At 43.7% G+C, this 17,705-nt stretch overlaps 1 protein-coding gene across 1 annotated transcript in view; it reads right to left on the bottom strand.

Annotated features, from left to right (window-relative positions):
* The window catches only part of amt (aminomethyltransferase), a 58,468-nt gene that overhangs the window by 16,635 nt on the left and 24,128 nt on the right, over positions 1–17,705 (bottom strand). Inside the window, exons 4-6 of the mRNA XM_063067825.1 lie at positions 15,427–15,558; positions 15,075–15,153; positions 7,887–8,032 (exon numbers count right to left, since the gene is read on the bottom strand). Coding sequence (XP_062923895.1) covers positions 7,887–8,032; positions 15,075–15,153; positions 15,427–15,558 — 357 coding nt within the window. The remainder of the gene's footprint in view (positions 1–7,886; positions 8,033–15,074; positions 15,154–15,426; positions 15,559–17,705) is intronic.

Genomic DNA, 17,705 nt, shown 5'->3' with positions numbered 1-17,705 from the left:
GGAGATAAGAGAGATTTCCCTGAGCTGAGGGATTTACAACCAGGGGAAACAATCTTAAAGTAGGCCTGCCAGGACAAAAATGAGTAGAATTTTCATCACAAATGTAATTGTGAAAGTTTATAATTTTGTATCCTGGACAAGTCTGGAAGCCTAATTACACTCAAATCAAATCGATACTTTCTAGATCTTACAGAAATCAAGGGATAAACAGACCGAAGTTTCAGCGCTGATTTATGGTTGAGACATTGGTGTAGCCTCACGATGCCAGCAACCCAGGTTCAAATCTGAGCTCTGGTGCTGTGTGTGAGGAGTTTGTACGTTCTCCCTGTGCCTGTGAGTTTCCTCTGGATGCTCCAGTTTCCACTCACATCCCAAAGATGCGCAGGATACTTTGCCCAATGTAAATTCCCCCAAGTGTACAGGAGGAGTTGATAAAATTGTGGGGAGAAATTAGTAAATGGGATTGATGTAGGATTAGTGTAAATGGGTGTTTGATGGATGGCATAAACACAGTGGGCCAAAGGACCTGGTTCTGTACTACATCTCTCTGTGACCATCACCATTGTTGCTGAATTGGCAAGAAAGGGTCCAGAGGATAGAAACATAGACATAGAAACATAGAAAATAGGTGCAGGAGTAGGCCATTCGGCCCTTCAAGCCTGCACCACCATTTATTATGATCATGGCTGATCATCCAACTCAGAACCCTGTACCTGCCTTCTCTCCATACCCCCTGATCCCTTTAGCCACAAGGGCCATATCTAACTCCCTCTAGTCCTGACTACTCTAGTCCTGCTTCTAACCCTTATACGTATTTCTACCCATAGCCCAGGATCATTTTACACCCACTGTCCCATTTACGTGACATCAAATATCAATGCCTCTCTCCCCTACAGGTCTGATCAATCCATTCCTACTACTCTGCTCTCTTCCTCATAAGTAAAAGGAAGGAATGATAGGATCCTTGCCCACTACTCTGCTCTCTGCCTCATAAATAAAAGGAGGGAATGATGAGAGCATTGCTCACTGCTCTACCATTCAATATCATGGCAGACATCCCTTACTCATATTACAAATACTCCTATAATTTTCTCTTTTTATTCAAATATTATCAGGCCCTTCTGAACTCTGCCAAAGCTAGAACTCTTCTGGGGTCAAAATGGAATGCAAAAATCTTTTCTCCGTCAAGTACAGGGAGCTTTTTCACTAAAGATTGAGACTGTCCGTCCTGCCGTAGATTTGCTTTCTTCCTGTGGTCCATAGAGCTCTTATTCTTCTTACAGAAACATCTGCATGATGCTAAGCTAGGGCACAGGTACTGTGTGGATGGTGTTAAAAGATCAACTGCACAGGGTACAGGACAGGTATGTTACGGTCAGAAGCAAGGACAAGGATTGCACGGTAAGAGAACCTTGGATGTTGAGAGAAGTGATGAATTTAGTCAAGGAGAAAAAAGAAGTATGTAAAGCCTGGAAAGATAGAATCAAAGAGAGCCCTTGTGGATTACAAAGATGCCAAAAATGAACTCAGAAAACAAATTAGGAAAGTGAAGAGGGACCTTGAAAAGTCCTTGGCAAGTAGGATCAAAGGGAATCCCAAGATATTCTATCAAGAGCAAGAGGATAACTAGGGAGAGGGTAGGATCACTCAAGGATAAAGGGGGAAAAAACACTTGCTTGGATGCAGAGGATGTGGGTGAGGTCACCAAGAAAGAGGACATGGAGGACATGGAGATCAGTGCTGAGAGTATTGATATGCCAAGGCATCTCAAAGTAAAGGAGGAGGTATGTTGTGTCTCCTAAAGAGCATTAAGGCTGAGAAGTCCCCAGGGCCTGATGGGATATACCCCAGGCTATTGAGAAAGGCAAAAGAAGAGATTGCTGAGGCTTTGACCAATATCTCCATGACTTATCTAGCTACAGCCAAGGTCCCAGATGACTGACAAGTAGCTAATGTTGTTCCATTATTCAAGAAGGGAACCAGGGATAATTCCAGAAACTATAGACTGGTGAATCTCATGTTAATGGTAAGGAAGTTCCTGGAGAGAATTCTTAGGGATAGGACTTAGGACCATTTGGAAAACCACAACCTAATTGGAGAGAGCCAGCATGGCTGTGTGTGAGGCAAGTCATGTCTTACTAACTTGACTGAACATTCTGTCAAGGTGACAAGAGTGATTGGAGAAGGTAGAGCTGTGGAGGATTTTAGTAAGGTGTCTGACAAGGTCCCTCATAGGAGGCTCATTCAGAAGATAAATGGGGTTCCATGGGGGCCATCTGTATTCGTAACGGGTTTGTCCATAGAAGATAGAAAGTAGTGGTCGAAAGGACTTCTAGTTGGAGGTCTGTGATTAGTGGTGTTGCGTAGGGACCTGTCCTGACCTCTGCTGTTTGTGATGTATATAAAATACCTGGATGAAAATGTAGATGAGTGGATTAGTAAGCTTACAAATGATATGAACATTGGTGGTGTTGTGGATAGCAAAGTATTCTGCAAGATATAGATCAGTTGTAGATATGGGTGTAGAAATGGCAGATTGAGTTTAAACCGGCCAAAGGTGAAGTGTTGCACCTTGGTGGGTCAAGTATAAAAAGTCAGTACACTGTTAAGGGCAAGATCCTCAACAGTGTTAATGAGCAGAGGGATCTTGGGGGTCCAAGCTCATAGCTCTCTGAAAGTAGCTACATGGGTTGAAAGGGTGGTTAAGAAGGTATATGGCGTGCTTACCTTTATTAGTCGAGTCATTGAGTTCAAAAGTCAGGAAGTTATATTGCAGCTTTATAAAATTCTAGGTAGGTCACATCTGGAGTATTGCATACAATTCTGATCACCCAATTATGGGAAGGATGTCGAGTCTTTGGAGAGGGTGCAGGAGAGGATGCTGCCTGGATTAGAGGCCATGTGCTATAACAAGAGGTTGGACAAACTTGGGTTGTTTATTCTGCAGCTGCAGAGGCTGAGGGGAGATTTGGTACAGGCCCACCTTCACTAATCCAGCACCATTGGGACCTGAGGAATGCCAGATTAGTGAAAATGCCGAATTACAGAAGGATCACATTAAGCATAATCAGTGCCAGATTATCGAAGGAACCGGATTACAGGTAGTCGGATTAGTGAGGGTCGACTATAGAAGCTTATAAGATTATGAGAGGCATAGATAGAGTAAACAGATGGTATCTTTTTCCCAGGGTTGAAATATCCAATATTGAAGGTGAGGGAGAGTAATTTCAAAAGAGATGCAAGAGGCAATGATTTTTCATTCCACAGAGAGTGGTGGGTGCCTGAAATGCACTGCCTGGGGTGGTGTCAGAGGCAGATACATTAGCGACTTCTATGAGACGCTTGCGTAGGTACATGAATGTGAGGAAAATGGAGGGATATGGACATTGTGTAGGCAAAAGAGATTAGTTTAGTTGGCAATTTGATTATTAATTCGGCACAACATTGTGAGCCAAAGGGCCAGTTCCTGTGCTGTACTGTTCTGTGATCTGTGTTCTAAATGCCACAATAAATAAATCTCAAAGGTAGTATATGGTGACAAAAAGGCACTTCAATAATACAGGTTTCCCACGCCATCCGAAAGTAGAGTGTTCCTATGAAACAGTTCGTAAGCCGTAATGTCGTAAAGCGAAGAAGCAATTACCATTTATTTATATGGGAAAATTTTGTGAACGTTCGCAGACCCAAAAATAACCTACCAAATCATGCCAAATAACACATAAAACCTAAAATAACAGTAACATATAGTAAAAGCAGGAATGATATGATAAATACACAGCCTATATAAAGTAGAAATACTTTTCCACAAGCATTGCCTGAACTGTTCTCCGTAGCGAAAATCTCACGCAAGCGCCGTCAGCAAAAACACGGGGCAAGCGCTCTCCAGTAACCTTTAAGCTATGAAGCTGCCAAATCATACCAAATAACACCTAAAAATACACAGCCTATACAAAGTAGAAATAATGTACGTACAGTGTAGTATCACTTACCGGAATTGGGAAAGCGCCGAGCACACTGATGATGGTGTGTTAGGCTGAGTCGTTGGAGGTTTGGGGTGGTGCAGTGGCCCCCACCCTCCGGGCAGCGACTGATACCGATCTGCGAAGTATGCAGAGGTACAGCGGTAGCCAGGAGGCACACAGCACATCTTTAAGAAAAAAGCCGAAATTTGCATCGCCTCTGATCTGAGCCGACAATTACGTCCCAGGCGGCACCTAATTAATTAGCATGTTTATTTTGGCTTTTTCCTTAAAGATGTGCTGTGTGCCTCCCGGCTACCACAGCATTCTCCGTGAATCGGTATCTGGGTATCTGTCCGCAGCCTGGGGGTTGGGGTGGTGGGATACTGGGGTGTCATCTCATCGTCATCTGTTTCCATTAGGGCAGGCAGGTTACCTTCTTCTATCTCTGCCTGCCTCGATGTCGAAGGTCGAGGTTCGTCGTCTGCTGTGGCTGATGTGGAAGGCTTGCTTGACTGCTGAGCCTCGCGCATTTTTCTATCATACAGTTCTTTGTAAGAACTCAAACCATCTTGCAAATATGCCCTAAACCGACGTACCCTTTCAAAATTAAAGTTGTACTTTATTATTACTCATTTGGTTTCGATTGTTATCTTTTCCTCTTCCAACTGCATCAGCTCTTCATCTATCAGTTCTTGGTCATGGGATGCCAAAACCTCTCCAACATCATCTTTGTCAACTTCCACAAGCCAAACTCACTTTGTCCTTACTTCGTTCACCACGATCAAAACAGTTAATTATGTCTAGTTTTACACTGTGTAACACCCTTACGAGCTCTTTTAGGCTTTTCCGATACCGTAGAACTCATCTTGCTAATAGCTGCTCACAGGCACGTGCTTAAGCAATGCTGGTGAGAATGCTGTTCCGAATCCGGGGGAGAGCGGCTGCTCGGGGCGTGCGCTGATTTTTTTTCGTGCGCTGCCTTTTATTGCACGCTGCTTTTTTTCATGCGTTGCCTTTTTTCATTAACAGTGAAAACACCTTCTGTTAGCGAAAACAAGGAACTAATGTAGGTCTTTCGTAACAGTGAGGTTTCGTAAAGCGAACGTTCGAAAAGCGGGGGACACCTGTACACTTACTTTGACTTGGACAGAGGCTGTTGACTGGCTGAGTTCTTCTACCATTCATTTTTGTTTCAGATCCTAGCATCAGTAGTTTGTTATCCATTACTATCGAATTCACTCTGACTTCTCACACATGGCTACCTTGAAGAAGCTCTCTTCCTCACACCAATAGGACTTCCATCAGTGCATTTCACACTGTTCATCCTCAGTGGTTTTTGGCTCCCTTCTCACCTTTTAGAAGATTCTGACCAAAACTCACTTCCACAATCAGAGTCTGCACCTCCCACCCCCCCCCCCGCCACATTTAATGGATGTCACAGGCTCCAGCACGTTGCAGGCTGATATCAGCTCCAATTCAGACACACCCAGAGTTAGAGATCATAGAGTTGTACAGCACAGAACTTCTGCTCAACATGTCCATGCTGACTAAGCCATCAATCCAAGCAAGTCCAATTGACCTGTATTTAGCCCACAGCCACCTAAAACTTAACTATCCGTGCAACCTTCCATGCGCATTTTGAATATTGTAATTGTATCCACTTCTACAGTTTCTTCTGGCAGCTCATTCCACATACCCAGCATCCTTTGTGTAAATCTGTTTACCCTCAGTCCCATTTAAACTTTTCCCTTCTCACCTGAAACCTGCGACCTCTCATTTACAGATCCCCCTATCTGAAGAAAAAAGATTATGACCATCCCGCCTAGCTACAGCCCTTGTGATTCAATAAACCTCTAAAGCAGGGGTCCACGGACCCCTCAATTAATGGTCAGGGTCCATGGCACAAAAAAGAAGGTTGGGAACCCCTGATCTGAAGTCACCCTTCTGCTTATTATACTCTACGGTAAAAAGCCTCAGCCTATCCAGCCTCTCCTTGTAACCAAAGCCCTCCAGTCCTGATAACATCCTTGTGAATCTTTCCTCCAGGTTAATAACATTCTTCCTGTAGTCGAGTGACAATACTCCCATCTGTGCTCTCAGCCTGTGCAATATTCCATGAGGCAGCATTCTAGATCATATCCAGAAATTCACCCTCAATGCCATTCTATTATGCTCTAACTTTTCTGCAACACCAAGTTAATGCCACAATGCTCCATTCCACTTTATTTCACACTGTTCCAATGCTGCAACAAGCAACTTCTTTCATCTCTTTTTTAGGATGTCACCTCGTCAACTCCCAATTTTGTGTTCATCCTCCCCACAACTGCATTGAACTACTGCAGTTAGGTGTCTACCTTACACAGGACTGTGGAACCAGGACATACACATCCTTTCACGTATTCACAGCTTCTGGAAAATTCCTCCTCCAAATCCTCTTCCTCAATCAGGTGTTGGGCTGCATTTACCTGGTTTCACTCTTTATCCACAAGATCATAAGACACAGGAGCAGAATTAGGCCATTTGGCCCATTGAGTCTGCTCGACCATTCGACCACAGCTAATATATTATTCCTTCTGCCTTCTCCCCGTACCCTTTGACACTATTAATCAAGAACCTATCAACTTCCACTTTAAATATACCCAATGGCTTGGCCTCCACAGCCACCTGTGGCAAAGAATTCCACAGATTTACCACCCTCTGGCTGAAGAAATTCCTCCTCATCTCCATATATCCAGTCGTAGGCAGAGGATTCTGAATCAAACAGATCTTCCCACTCCAGATCCACAAGATCCTCCCCAACACCCATCAGGAAAAATAATGCCGGTTGCAAATTTACTCAGTCTCTCTAAAGTACAGTCTGCTTGCACTTGGAGGAGTAGACGTTTCCACAAATAGTGAGAAAAATCAACTCTATTGCCTTGGCTGCTCATCATAAACTTTGTTCCAAACTACCGACTCCATTCACCCCTTGGTAACAGTCTTGAGGGTGGAACAGATAGTGAACATACCCAGATATGGCCATTGTCTGTTAGTAGTGAATGCAGCGCGCTGTCTACATTCATTTGTTAGACCCTGAGGTGGCCATCATCGGATTGTTTAGTTGACCTATCACTCTCCACTGTCCACTAATTACAGTCTCCATCTAATTGCTTCGCCGTCCTATCACTGTCTACATTCATCACTGTAATATTGTACATCTATAACCTCTGCTCATCAGATGAAACTTTCACCCACATCTTATTATCCCATGGTCTTGGCTGTTTCTACTGTGAGCTGTCCACCCTACAAACTTCAGCTCTGCTTCGCTTGTTGGAACATCCTTCAGTCCCTTAATCCCTCGGTGCATCTTTCTCATCATTAAAACTCACCCTCCCTTTGGAAAGGGGTAGAAATGAGTCAAGGGCAGGGAAATGAGACAGGATATTTGTCTTTTCTCCTTGTGTGCCTCAGTATTAAATTTGGTCTGCTCATACTTTATGAGATGCCTAAAAGTTTTGCCATGTACAAAAACAAAACTATGGTGGTTGATGTACCAGAGTATCGAAATCAAAATCACTCCTTTCTCCAATGCCGATTCTAACTACCTTGATGATAATGAGACTATGAGACATAGAAATAGAATTTGGCCATTCGGTCCATCGAGTCTGCTCTACCATTTGACCATGGCTGATTTATATTTCTGTCAACCCCATTCTCCTACCTTCTCCCCACACAACCTTTCACACTCTTATTAGTCAAGATCCTATCAATCACCACTTTAAATCTACACAGCCATCCATGGTAATGAATTCCACAGATTCACCGCTCTCTGGCTGAAGAAATTCTTCTCATCTCTGTTCTAAGGGGGATGTCCTTGTATATGCTAAATAAGAGAGACCTATCTGACCTGATTATTGGCACTTACTTCAGGAGAAGAGAACTTGCCTCAAACCCGTCCTCTCCAGTGTAGCCGCAACGGGTCACTCTGCAACCTTTGACTCCGAACACTGTCGTCACCGTGCTCCACATGAAGGACAGCTTGCTGAGGTCATCGGACACGCCCTCCTGCAACACCCTTGCTGCAGATGGACCTGCAAGGGGGGAGGGGAGGTAAATAAAAGGTCCACGTTACCTAGAGAGTTGTGCTGTGCTCTGCAATGGGAAGAGGAGTTTGGATTTGTTTCAGCACAGCAAGATCCCAACAGAGCGGATGGGCAAAAGCAAATGCTGGGGTCCTAGAGGTGCTGCTGCATCTTGGTTTGGTCAATTCCATGCATGGGAACAGAGAATTTCAAACCAAATTCGGACTTATTTATCACTTGTACAGTACATCAAAACATGCAGTGAAATGCAAACATGAGTCAATCTGCAGATGCTGGAAATACAGAGCATCACACACACACAAAATGCTGGAGGATCTCAGCAGGTCAGGCAGCATCAATGGAAATGAATAAACAGTCACTGTTTCAGGCTGAGACCCTTCTTCTGATTATCCAAAACTTGGGACCGTTTACTCTTTTCCATAGATGCTGCCTGGCCCGCTGAGATCCTCCAACATTTTGTGTATGATATAGTGAAATGTATCACTTATGTTAACATCAATCTAGGGATGTGCCGAGGCAGACCGCAAGTGTCACCACAGATTCCAGAGGCAACACAACATGCTCGCAATGCTTGACAGAACAACACAGAACACAAAACACACTAAGCAACAATAGAAAAACAAGCCCCTTTCCTCCCTCCCATGGGGTAAGATGCTGGTCAGTCAAGGTTTGAGAAAGACAAAAGACAGCCTGATCATCTCTGACCAGAGAGCTAGGGAACAATGCTCCAGCTGCTGAGACCTGGATGTATAATCGTAGCTAACACTTCAGTACATTAATATAGCATGTTCCCACTGTTTGGTAGGGCTATCTTTATATGAGAACTCAAACCAAGGTCATGTCTGCCCTCTCGTCTGCACAGACAAAAAAATAATAATTCCACAGCACTATTTCAGTCACAAATTTGGCAGATGCAGGAATCTGGAGGAAATTTGCAGGTCAGGCAGCATCTGTGGAGGAAAATGACACTCAATGTTTCAGATTGAGACTTCATTTGATCTGAAATTCTCAACTTCTGGTAATTGTCCTTTCTCTTTCCCTCCCCCCCCCCCACCAAATCCTCTCTCCTCCAGTATTCTTCCTTTCTTTTTGCTCCTCATCCAAACAGCCACCATCACCCTCTTTCATTCCTCTTCACCCCACTGGTTCCCTACCCCACTATTCTCCCTTTTATTCTTTGCTGCACCTTCCTCTCCCATCAGATTTCATCCTCTTCAACCCCTTGTCACTTCCAACCACCACTTTCCAGCCTCTGATGTCATCCCCACTCTCCCAACCACCTCCCTATCACCCAACTTCATCTGGATCTACCTACGACCAGCTACTCTTGATCTGCCCCTTCCTTCCACCTTTTTATACTGGTTTGGACTGTATGATTGTTATTTTTCTTGTTGTTTAACTTTTTTATGTTTGTTTGTATTTTTATATAATCACTTGTATGCTTATGTTTTCTTTAAAATGGTGGCAGTTGTGGGTACCACATTACTTGAATAGGGGTTATTTTATTGGTTAATTCACAATGAAATTTGAATGGATTGTCTATAAGAGGACTGGACTATGTTGGCTCGGACTCTTTGCTGTTCTTTTCCATGCCATACAGTTACTTCCCTTTTCCTCCTTCTTCCTCTCACCCTTTCCCCTCATTGTCTACGATCGTTTATTAACTGTTATAGGAATGAAATAAGTTTCATGCTTGACTTGCTTATTTAACATTACTTAGCGAGACAGTGCAGATTAAGCCTTTCCAACCCACCTATTTAACCCTAGCTTAATGGCAAGGCAATTTACAATGACCAGTTAATCTACCAACTGGTATGTCTTTGGAATCTGGGAGGAAACCAGAGCACCCGGAAGAAACCCACCCACTCATGGGAAGAACGTACAAACTTCTTACAGACAGCATCAAAATTGAACTCCAAACTCTGATGCCTGAACAGTAATAGTGTCGTGCTAACCGCTACTGTGGACTGCTGAAGAACCTTAGATCAAAAACATCAGGGTCCAACACTACTTCCAATCTCTCTTTCCAGTCAAGATGAAGGATCTCAACCAGAAAGATTTAGTTCCCGCTACAGATGCTGCCTGACCTGATGAGTTCATCCAGTGCTTTGTGTCACTCCAGCCTGCATGAGCAGCACTGTAGCATAGTGGTAGGGCAACACTATTTACAGCTCAGGTCAAGGCAGTGGAGTTCAATTTCAGCATCCATTGTAAGGAGCTTGTACACTCCCCTCGTGAGCTGCATGGGCTTCTTCCGGGTGCTCCAGTTTTCCTTCACAGTCCAAAAACAGACCGGTTAGTGGGTTAATTGGTCTTTGCAAATTGTCCTGTGAATAAGCTAGGGTTAAATAGGCGAGCTGCTGAGAGGGACAGCTCGTTGGACCGAAGGGCCTGTTCCATGCTGTTATCTGTAAATAAATAAAATAAAAACTATTTCAACCTGATGGGACTCTCATCAGAGGCATGCCAATATCAAGTCAGCATCGGTTGTCTTCAAAACAGATTATGTCGATACCACTTCTCTGTGGTGTTAAAATTATTTCCCAATTCCAACGGTGACAGCTCTTCAAATTCATTGACTGAAAACAATGTGGTCAGTTAAAGCTTGTGAAAGGCCCTATTTAATCACAGGGTCTTTCTACTGGGTCGTTCTATACTTCCTGATAATTAATCAATCATTAATAACGTTCAATCAAATTACATTTTGAATGGAAATTGTCTTACCAACATCACCGGAAGAAAGGCTGGTACGTCCTTTGTTGGATTGAGGTGTAGAATTATTATTTTTCTTGTAGTTTAACATTCCTATGCTTGCTTATATTTTTGTATAATCACTGATATACATGTAATTGTTCAGTGAGATTTTCAGTAATTACGATACAGTTGCTGAGCTCCTGTTCAATTGGAACTACCCTAAGCAGGAGAGAGCAGTGTGCCTCCTCCAGAGAGTGCAGTTAAATAAAAATCTTAACCGTCAAACTCTCAAGTCAAAGCCAGCAAACCAAGACCTGCTCGTTACACAGTTTGAAAACCATTTGTAACAACATCAGACCATAAAACGTAGGAGCCGAATTAAGCCATTTAGTCCATCGTCTTCTCCACCATTCCATCATGGCTGATTTATTATCCCTCTTAACCCCATCTTTCTGCCTATAATGCCCTTAGTAATCAAGAACGTATCAACATCCACTTGGCCTCCACAGCCATCTGTGGCAATGAATTCCATAGATTCACCACCCTTTGCCTAAATAATTCATCCCTATTTCTGTTGTAAAGGGACAACCTTCTATTCTGAGGCAGTGCCCTATAGGAAACTTTGTCTCTACATCCACTCCGTCTAGGTATTTAAATATTTGATTCGTTTCTGCCCCCCCGCAACCCCTATTCTTCTAATTTCCAGTGAGTACAGGCCCAGAGCCATCAAACGTCCCACATACATTAACACTCCCTTTCTCAAGATCATTCTCATGAACTTTCTCTGGACCTTCTTCCCTGCTTGTGCATCCCTTCTTAGATATGGGGCCCAAAACTACTCGGCTCTCCAACTGCAGTCTAAATGCGTTATAAAGCCTCAGAATTACATCCTTCCTTTTATAATCTAGTCTCATGAAATTAATGCTAACATTGTACTTGCATTCCTTACTACCATTCAATCTGGAAGTTAAACTTTATGGAATGGTTGGACATATTATCTTTAGGGAACCATCTGCATGCCACCTTGACTGAACGGAGGAGCACTTTTAGCCACAGCCTAAGACAACTGCACTGCTCCAAAGAGCACTATATGAGGTCATCCTTACCCTTGGCTATTAGGCTCTGTAATGAGTCAGCCTATAGCAGGGAAGAGATGACTTTTTCAGGTAACAGTTTTTATTCTTGCAACACACACAAAAAATGCTGGTGAACGCAGCAGGCCAGGCAGCATTTATAGGAAGAGGTACAGTTGACGTTTCGGGCTGGGACCCTTCGTCAGGACTAACTGAAAGAAGAGATAGTAAGAGATTTGAAAGTGGGAGGGGAGATCTGAAATGAAAGGAGAAGACAGGAGGAGAGGGGTGGATCTAAGAGCTGGAGAAGGGAGAGGATCATGGGACGGGAAGCCTGGGGAGAAAGAGAAGGCGGGAGGGAAGCCCGGAGGGTGGAGAGCAGGCAAGGAGTTATGGGGGGGGGGAAGAGGGGGAGAGAGGGAGGGGGAGAGGGAGAGAGAGAGGGGGAGAGGGAGGGGGAGAGAGAGAGGGGGAGAGAGAGGGGGAGAGAGAGGGGGAGAGGGAGGGGGAGAGGGAGGGGGAGAGGGAGGGGGAGAGGGGGGAGAGGGGGAGAGGGGGGAGAGGGGGGAGAGGGGGGAGAGGGGGGAGAGGGGGAGAGGGGGGAGAGGGGGAGAGGGGGGAGAGGGGGGAGAGGGGGGAGAGGGGGGAGAGGGGGGAAGAGGGGGAGAGGGGGAGAGGGGGAGAGGGGGAGAGAGAAGGGTGAAAAATAATAAATATATTAGATAAATAAATAAGGGATGGGGTGTGAAGGGGAGGAGGGGCATTAACGGAAGTCCTCGTGTCTGAGTTTTTATTCTTTCTTATTTCTCTTCTAATATTTGTATATAGGTGCACTTGTAATGCTGCTGTGGCACTAATTTTTTTGGAATCAATATAGTATCTATCTATTGTAATTACATGATTTAAAATGAAACATTGCAAGAGTGGCCTACCAGCATCGGACCACTCAAGCTCAGTCCAGACTCTGCATCTATACTGACAATTTTATTAATTGTACAGAGCTGATTTCAAACAACTGTGAGATCACTCTGCCAGGGTTTGACTTTGTGAGATCGGGGTCTGACTCTGTGTTTGTACAACTTATTTTAGCATTACACAGAGCTGACGATCTCTTTGCACTGCTGCTATCATTATAGATGTAAATGATGGACACATAAGCCCAGAGAACAGAATCACATTGAGCAGTTAAACTGGCTTTTTTCTCCAGTAGCACTTACAGCCACAGTGATAGAATGTTTTGAGAGGCTGTCTGAGTGGCGACTTGGATCCGCTCCAATTTGCCTACTGGAGCAACAGGTCCACACGGGATACCATCTCATTGGCCATTCACACAACCCTGGAACATCTGGACAGCAAAGATGCATACATCAGGATGCTCTTTATCCACTTCAGGGCATTCAATACCATCATCCATCCGCTCAAATCTAATCAACAAGCTTCAAGACCTTGGCCTCAATATCTCCTTGTGTAATTGGGTACTGGATTTCCTCACTTGCAGACACCAGTCACTTTGGATTGGCAAGAACATCTCCTCCACCATCTCCATCAGCACAGGTGCACCAAAGGGCTGTGTACTTAGCTCCCCCCCCGCTCCACTCTACTTGCTTTACACCTATGGCTCTGCGGCTAGGTACAGCTCCAACACCATATTCAAGTTTGCTAATGACACTACCGGTGTGGGCTGTATCAAAGCTGGTGATGAATCAGCATACAAGGAGACAGAAAATTTGGCTGAGTGGTGTCACAAGAAAAACCTCTCAATGTCAGAAAAGACCAAGGAACTGATGATCGTCTTCAAGAGAGGAAAACTAGAAGTCCATGAGCCAGTCATCATCAGAGGATCAGACATGGACAGAGTCAGTAACTTTAAATTCCTGGGTGTTACTATCTCAGAGGACCTGTCCAGAACTTGTCATATAAATGTAATTGCAAAGAAAGCACAACAGTACCTCTACTTGCTTAGGAGTCTGCAGAGGTTCACCATGACATCAAAAGCTTTGACGAATTCTGTAGACATGTAGTGGAGAGTGTTTTGACTGGCTGCATCACGGCCTGGTATGGGAACACCAATGTCTCTGGCTGATCTTTCATTGATCCTGTATAGTTATTGTTCTAGAGATTTGTTGTGTATGCCCACAGGAATATGAATCCCAAGTCGTATGTGGTGATATATACGTACTCTGATAATAAAATTTACTTTGAACAAATGCTGGCGGGAGTCAGCAGGTCAGGCACCATTCCTGATGAAGGGCCTCAGCCTAAATGTTGGTTTTTTTTTATTCCTTTCCATTGATACTGCCTGACGTGTTGAGTTCCTCAAGCATTTGTGTGTATTACTTTAGATATAAAGCATCTGCAGAATCTCTTCAGTTTATGGCTTTTCCTTCATGAAATGTTAACTTGTATATCTCCAAAAATGTTCCTGGATGAGATATTAAACCAAGGCTCCATTTGCCCTCTTGGACAGACGCAAATATTCCAGAAACATTATTTCCAAGAATAAGGAACTAACCGGTGTTGAAGCTATCAATCCCATCAATCCCTTTCTCACCACAAGTGCTGTCTGATAGGCTGTGCATTTTCAGAGTTTCCTGTTTTAATTTCATATTTTCAACATCGGCAAAATTTTGCTTCGGTTCCAAAGCAGATTATTTTGGCACTTTCCTCATTGCTGCTTATGGGCACACACCGACTGTTCTACACTGCAATTGTGATCACATTTCAGAAAGTATTTAATTAGGTAGGAGGCATTCTGGAGTGGAGCAACCTACATAAAACCATATTGATGTTTATCTTTAAATTATCAAAAAAAAACCGCAACATACAATTCTGTGGCTCTCCTGCCATCATCTGTGAATTGGGGAATTGTGCTTGTCAAGAAATTTGAGAGTGCCAAGAGACCAGGATTCTTACTCAAAAAAAAAACAGGAGAGTCTGCAAATGATAGAAATCCAGAACACACACAAAATGCCAGAGGAACTCAGCAGGTCAGATGGCAACTAGGAGAGGAATCAACAGATGATATTTTAGGCCAAGACCAATCATCAGGACTGGTAAGGAAAGGGGAAGAAACTAGATTAAGAAGTGGGAGGTGGGGGAAGCCGGTAGGTGATGCATGAAGCCAGGGGACGGGGAAGTGATAATAAGAAGTCCTGAAATGTTTACATTTGGCTGTGATAGTCAGCATTAAAGAGAACCAATGCTTGGGGTAGGACCTTTACCAGGCTAATGATGGCTCTGAAATAGCATTTGAATGCAGTCACCTTGCAGCGCGATCAATCCGGCCTCCAGAAACTCCAGGTCGGCATCATTCCCTGCAGCTTTGAACTGGGCTAGTTGCTCCTGGGAAAGAGAAGGAAGGTGATAAGCACAGGGCCACGTATCAGGGCAAGGACAGCACACCAAATGACCCCACTGGCACCCTGGCAAAGTGACCTTAGAATGCATCTTCAGGTTTCAGAAAGGGGGAAGAGAGCAATCTGTGAACATCTATAGACATTATTCCCAAAGTCCTGTTCACCTCACCCAACCAGATTCCGTACTGTGAAACAATGTACAACCTGTGTCTGACACTGAGATTCTGTATCCCTAACATGTGGAATAAAGCCAATGCACCTTCATGTGAGCAGAGTCCTTGGCAGCACAGCCAGCGTTTGAGACGATGTACAAGTATCCATCTGATGTCCGGCTCACTATGACATCATCCATTATTCCTCCCTTGTCGTTGGTGAACAGCGACAGTGTGCCCTGAACAACAAGCAGTGAAAGATCAGTTTAATCTCTTATTTTTATAGAATTCTTTATAACTGTTGAACGTTGAGTCTTTCTGCACGTCGCGCCAACACAACACAGCAAATTCCTAATACATGTATCACGAATAAAGCTGATCCTTGAGAAGGAGCTGAGACCCAGCACCTACTAAACATAGCCAAATACTGCAGGTGAAACAAAAACAAGCACCACATGCACATGCACACAGCCACAAATGTGCTCCCCCATGCCAAACTAACCATCAGCTCTATACTTCCGAGCTCATAACAGATGCTTTTTAGACTCAAGGATTTTACTTTTGTTATGCCTCTGTAGTTGGTGTGTGGAGCAACAAACAAACAGCTGGAGTATCTCAGCCGGTCAGGATGCATCTGTGCAAGGAAATGGGCAGCTATCATTCTAGGTTAAGATTCCTTATCTGAACAAAAAGATGCAGATAGTCTTGACCCGAAACATTGACTGGTTGGTATGTGGGATGGGCTTTAGATATGTATAAAGTGCACCATGATTATTATAAGAAGCCAACTGACAAAACTTGTTCATTATAGCTGTTGAATTTCACAGAGGAGAAGCTGGCCACATTTCAGCAATCAAGACAATCACTGTCACGAGACTACTTGGCTGTGGGGTATCATAATAAAATCCCATGTGACATCAGCAAGAAATAAAGTACAAATGCAGCTCCATCCCATCCTTATACCAATTGGGACATGCGTACCAGGTGCACGCCTGAGTAAACCTGAGATGGTCTGCCACACTCAGGTTGGTGACCACTAAAAACAGGCAGTGTCGGATACCCAGCCCACACAGCCCAAAACTGAATAATCAAAGCTTTATACAGTGCCTTGAAAAAGTATTCAGCCCCAACCCTTTATTTACATAAATGAGTATTACAACCAGGAATTTGATCAAATTAACTGAGAATTTTTATTTGGGAATCACATGCTGGTTTCTTGGTGAATGAATGCATCCATTCTTCAATTAAGTAGACATCCACTACAAGCGTTTACTTCAGGCTTGCACCAAATTAGCTCCAAGCTTCAGTTAATTGAAGCTTGCCAGCAAACTAACTGCAAACTAATGTGTCAAGATTCCAATGGATATTTTTTCAAAATTTCCTCTAATTGCCGGACTCACTGTGAACTACTATTCTGAGGATAATAGCAGTCCATTAGATCATCAACTTAGTCTAGACAGAAAAAAGTGGCAGACTATTTAGTTAGAACTAGTTTAAAACCAATCATATTATAATTAGTTTTTGCTGTACTGCAGATCATGGTCTTTATTGGGGGCTTTGCCATAGCATGCTTGGTGGGTGGAGGGAGCTGATGCTTTTTTGTGGAACTAGGTGGGTGGGGATGGGGGAGGATCATTGCTTTGCTGCTGCTTGTGCATGGGAGGGGGGAGTAGGGAGGGGCTTTAGGGTTCTAACATTTTTACTATCACTCATTCTTTGGGGCACTCTTCTGTTTTCATGGATGTCTGCCAAGAGCAAGAATTTCAGGATGCATATTGCATACATTTCTCTGATATTAAATGGAACTACTGAACTATTGATTTCCCCATATTAATAAGTCTGATGGGGAAACACTATTTAAAGTAGTTATCATGAGCAAAACCCCAGACTGATTGATGTCTTTCCTCCCCAGCCCTGAACCAACCAGATATTATCAGCCTTGGTCAGATCAACTGCAACACAGACCAGAGTTCAAACAACCCTCAAGATTAAAGTTCTGGTTGACACAGCACTGCAGAAATTACGCTCAACACCACTGTCAGAGATTGTAATGGCTCAGAATCAGAATTATTATCACTGACAAATACAGTGGATTCTGGTTAATTGGACACATTAGGACCAGTACATTTTGGCCCAATGAATCAGCTGCCCCAATTAGCTGGAATTTCATGGAAATAGTTAAAAAGATACAAAAAAGACAAACTACCATTTAACTGAGTAACAAAAAATTATATTTAAATTAAATACAGAACAAATGAGAACACTTCCAATGCCACCACCGTACTACAAAACTGCGTATTTGTTCCTAATAGTCATTGATGGAGGAATTCAACCAGTGTACAGTGCCATGTATGGGCTGTCCATGGAGAGGGTTGGCACCTCTCAT

Source organism: Mobula hypostoma, chromosome 15, assembly GCF_963921235.1.
Source record: "Mobula hypostoma chromosome 15, sMobHyp1.1, whole genome shotgun sequence".
Taxonomy (NCBI): domain Eukaryota; kingdom Metazoa; phylum Chordata; class Chondrichthyes; order Myliobatiformes; family Myliobatidae; genus Mobula; species Mobula hypostoma.
Note: the sequence above shows the minus strand (reverse complement) of the source record. Positions and strands in the feature narration are given on the sequence as shown.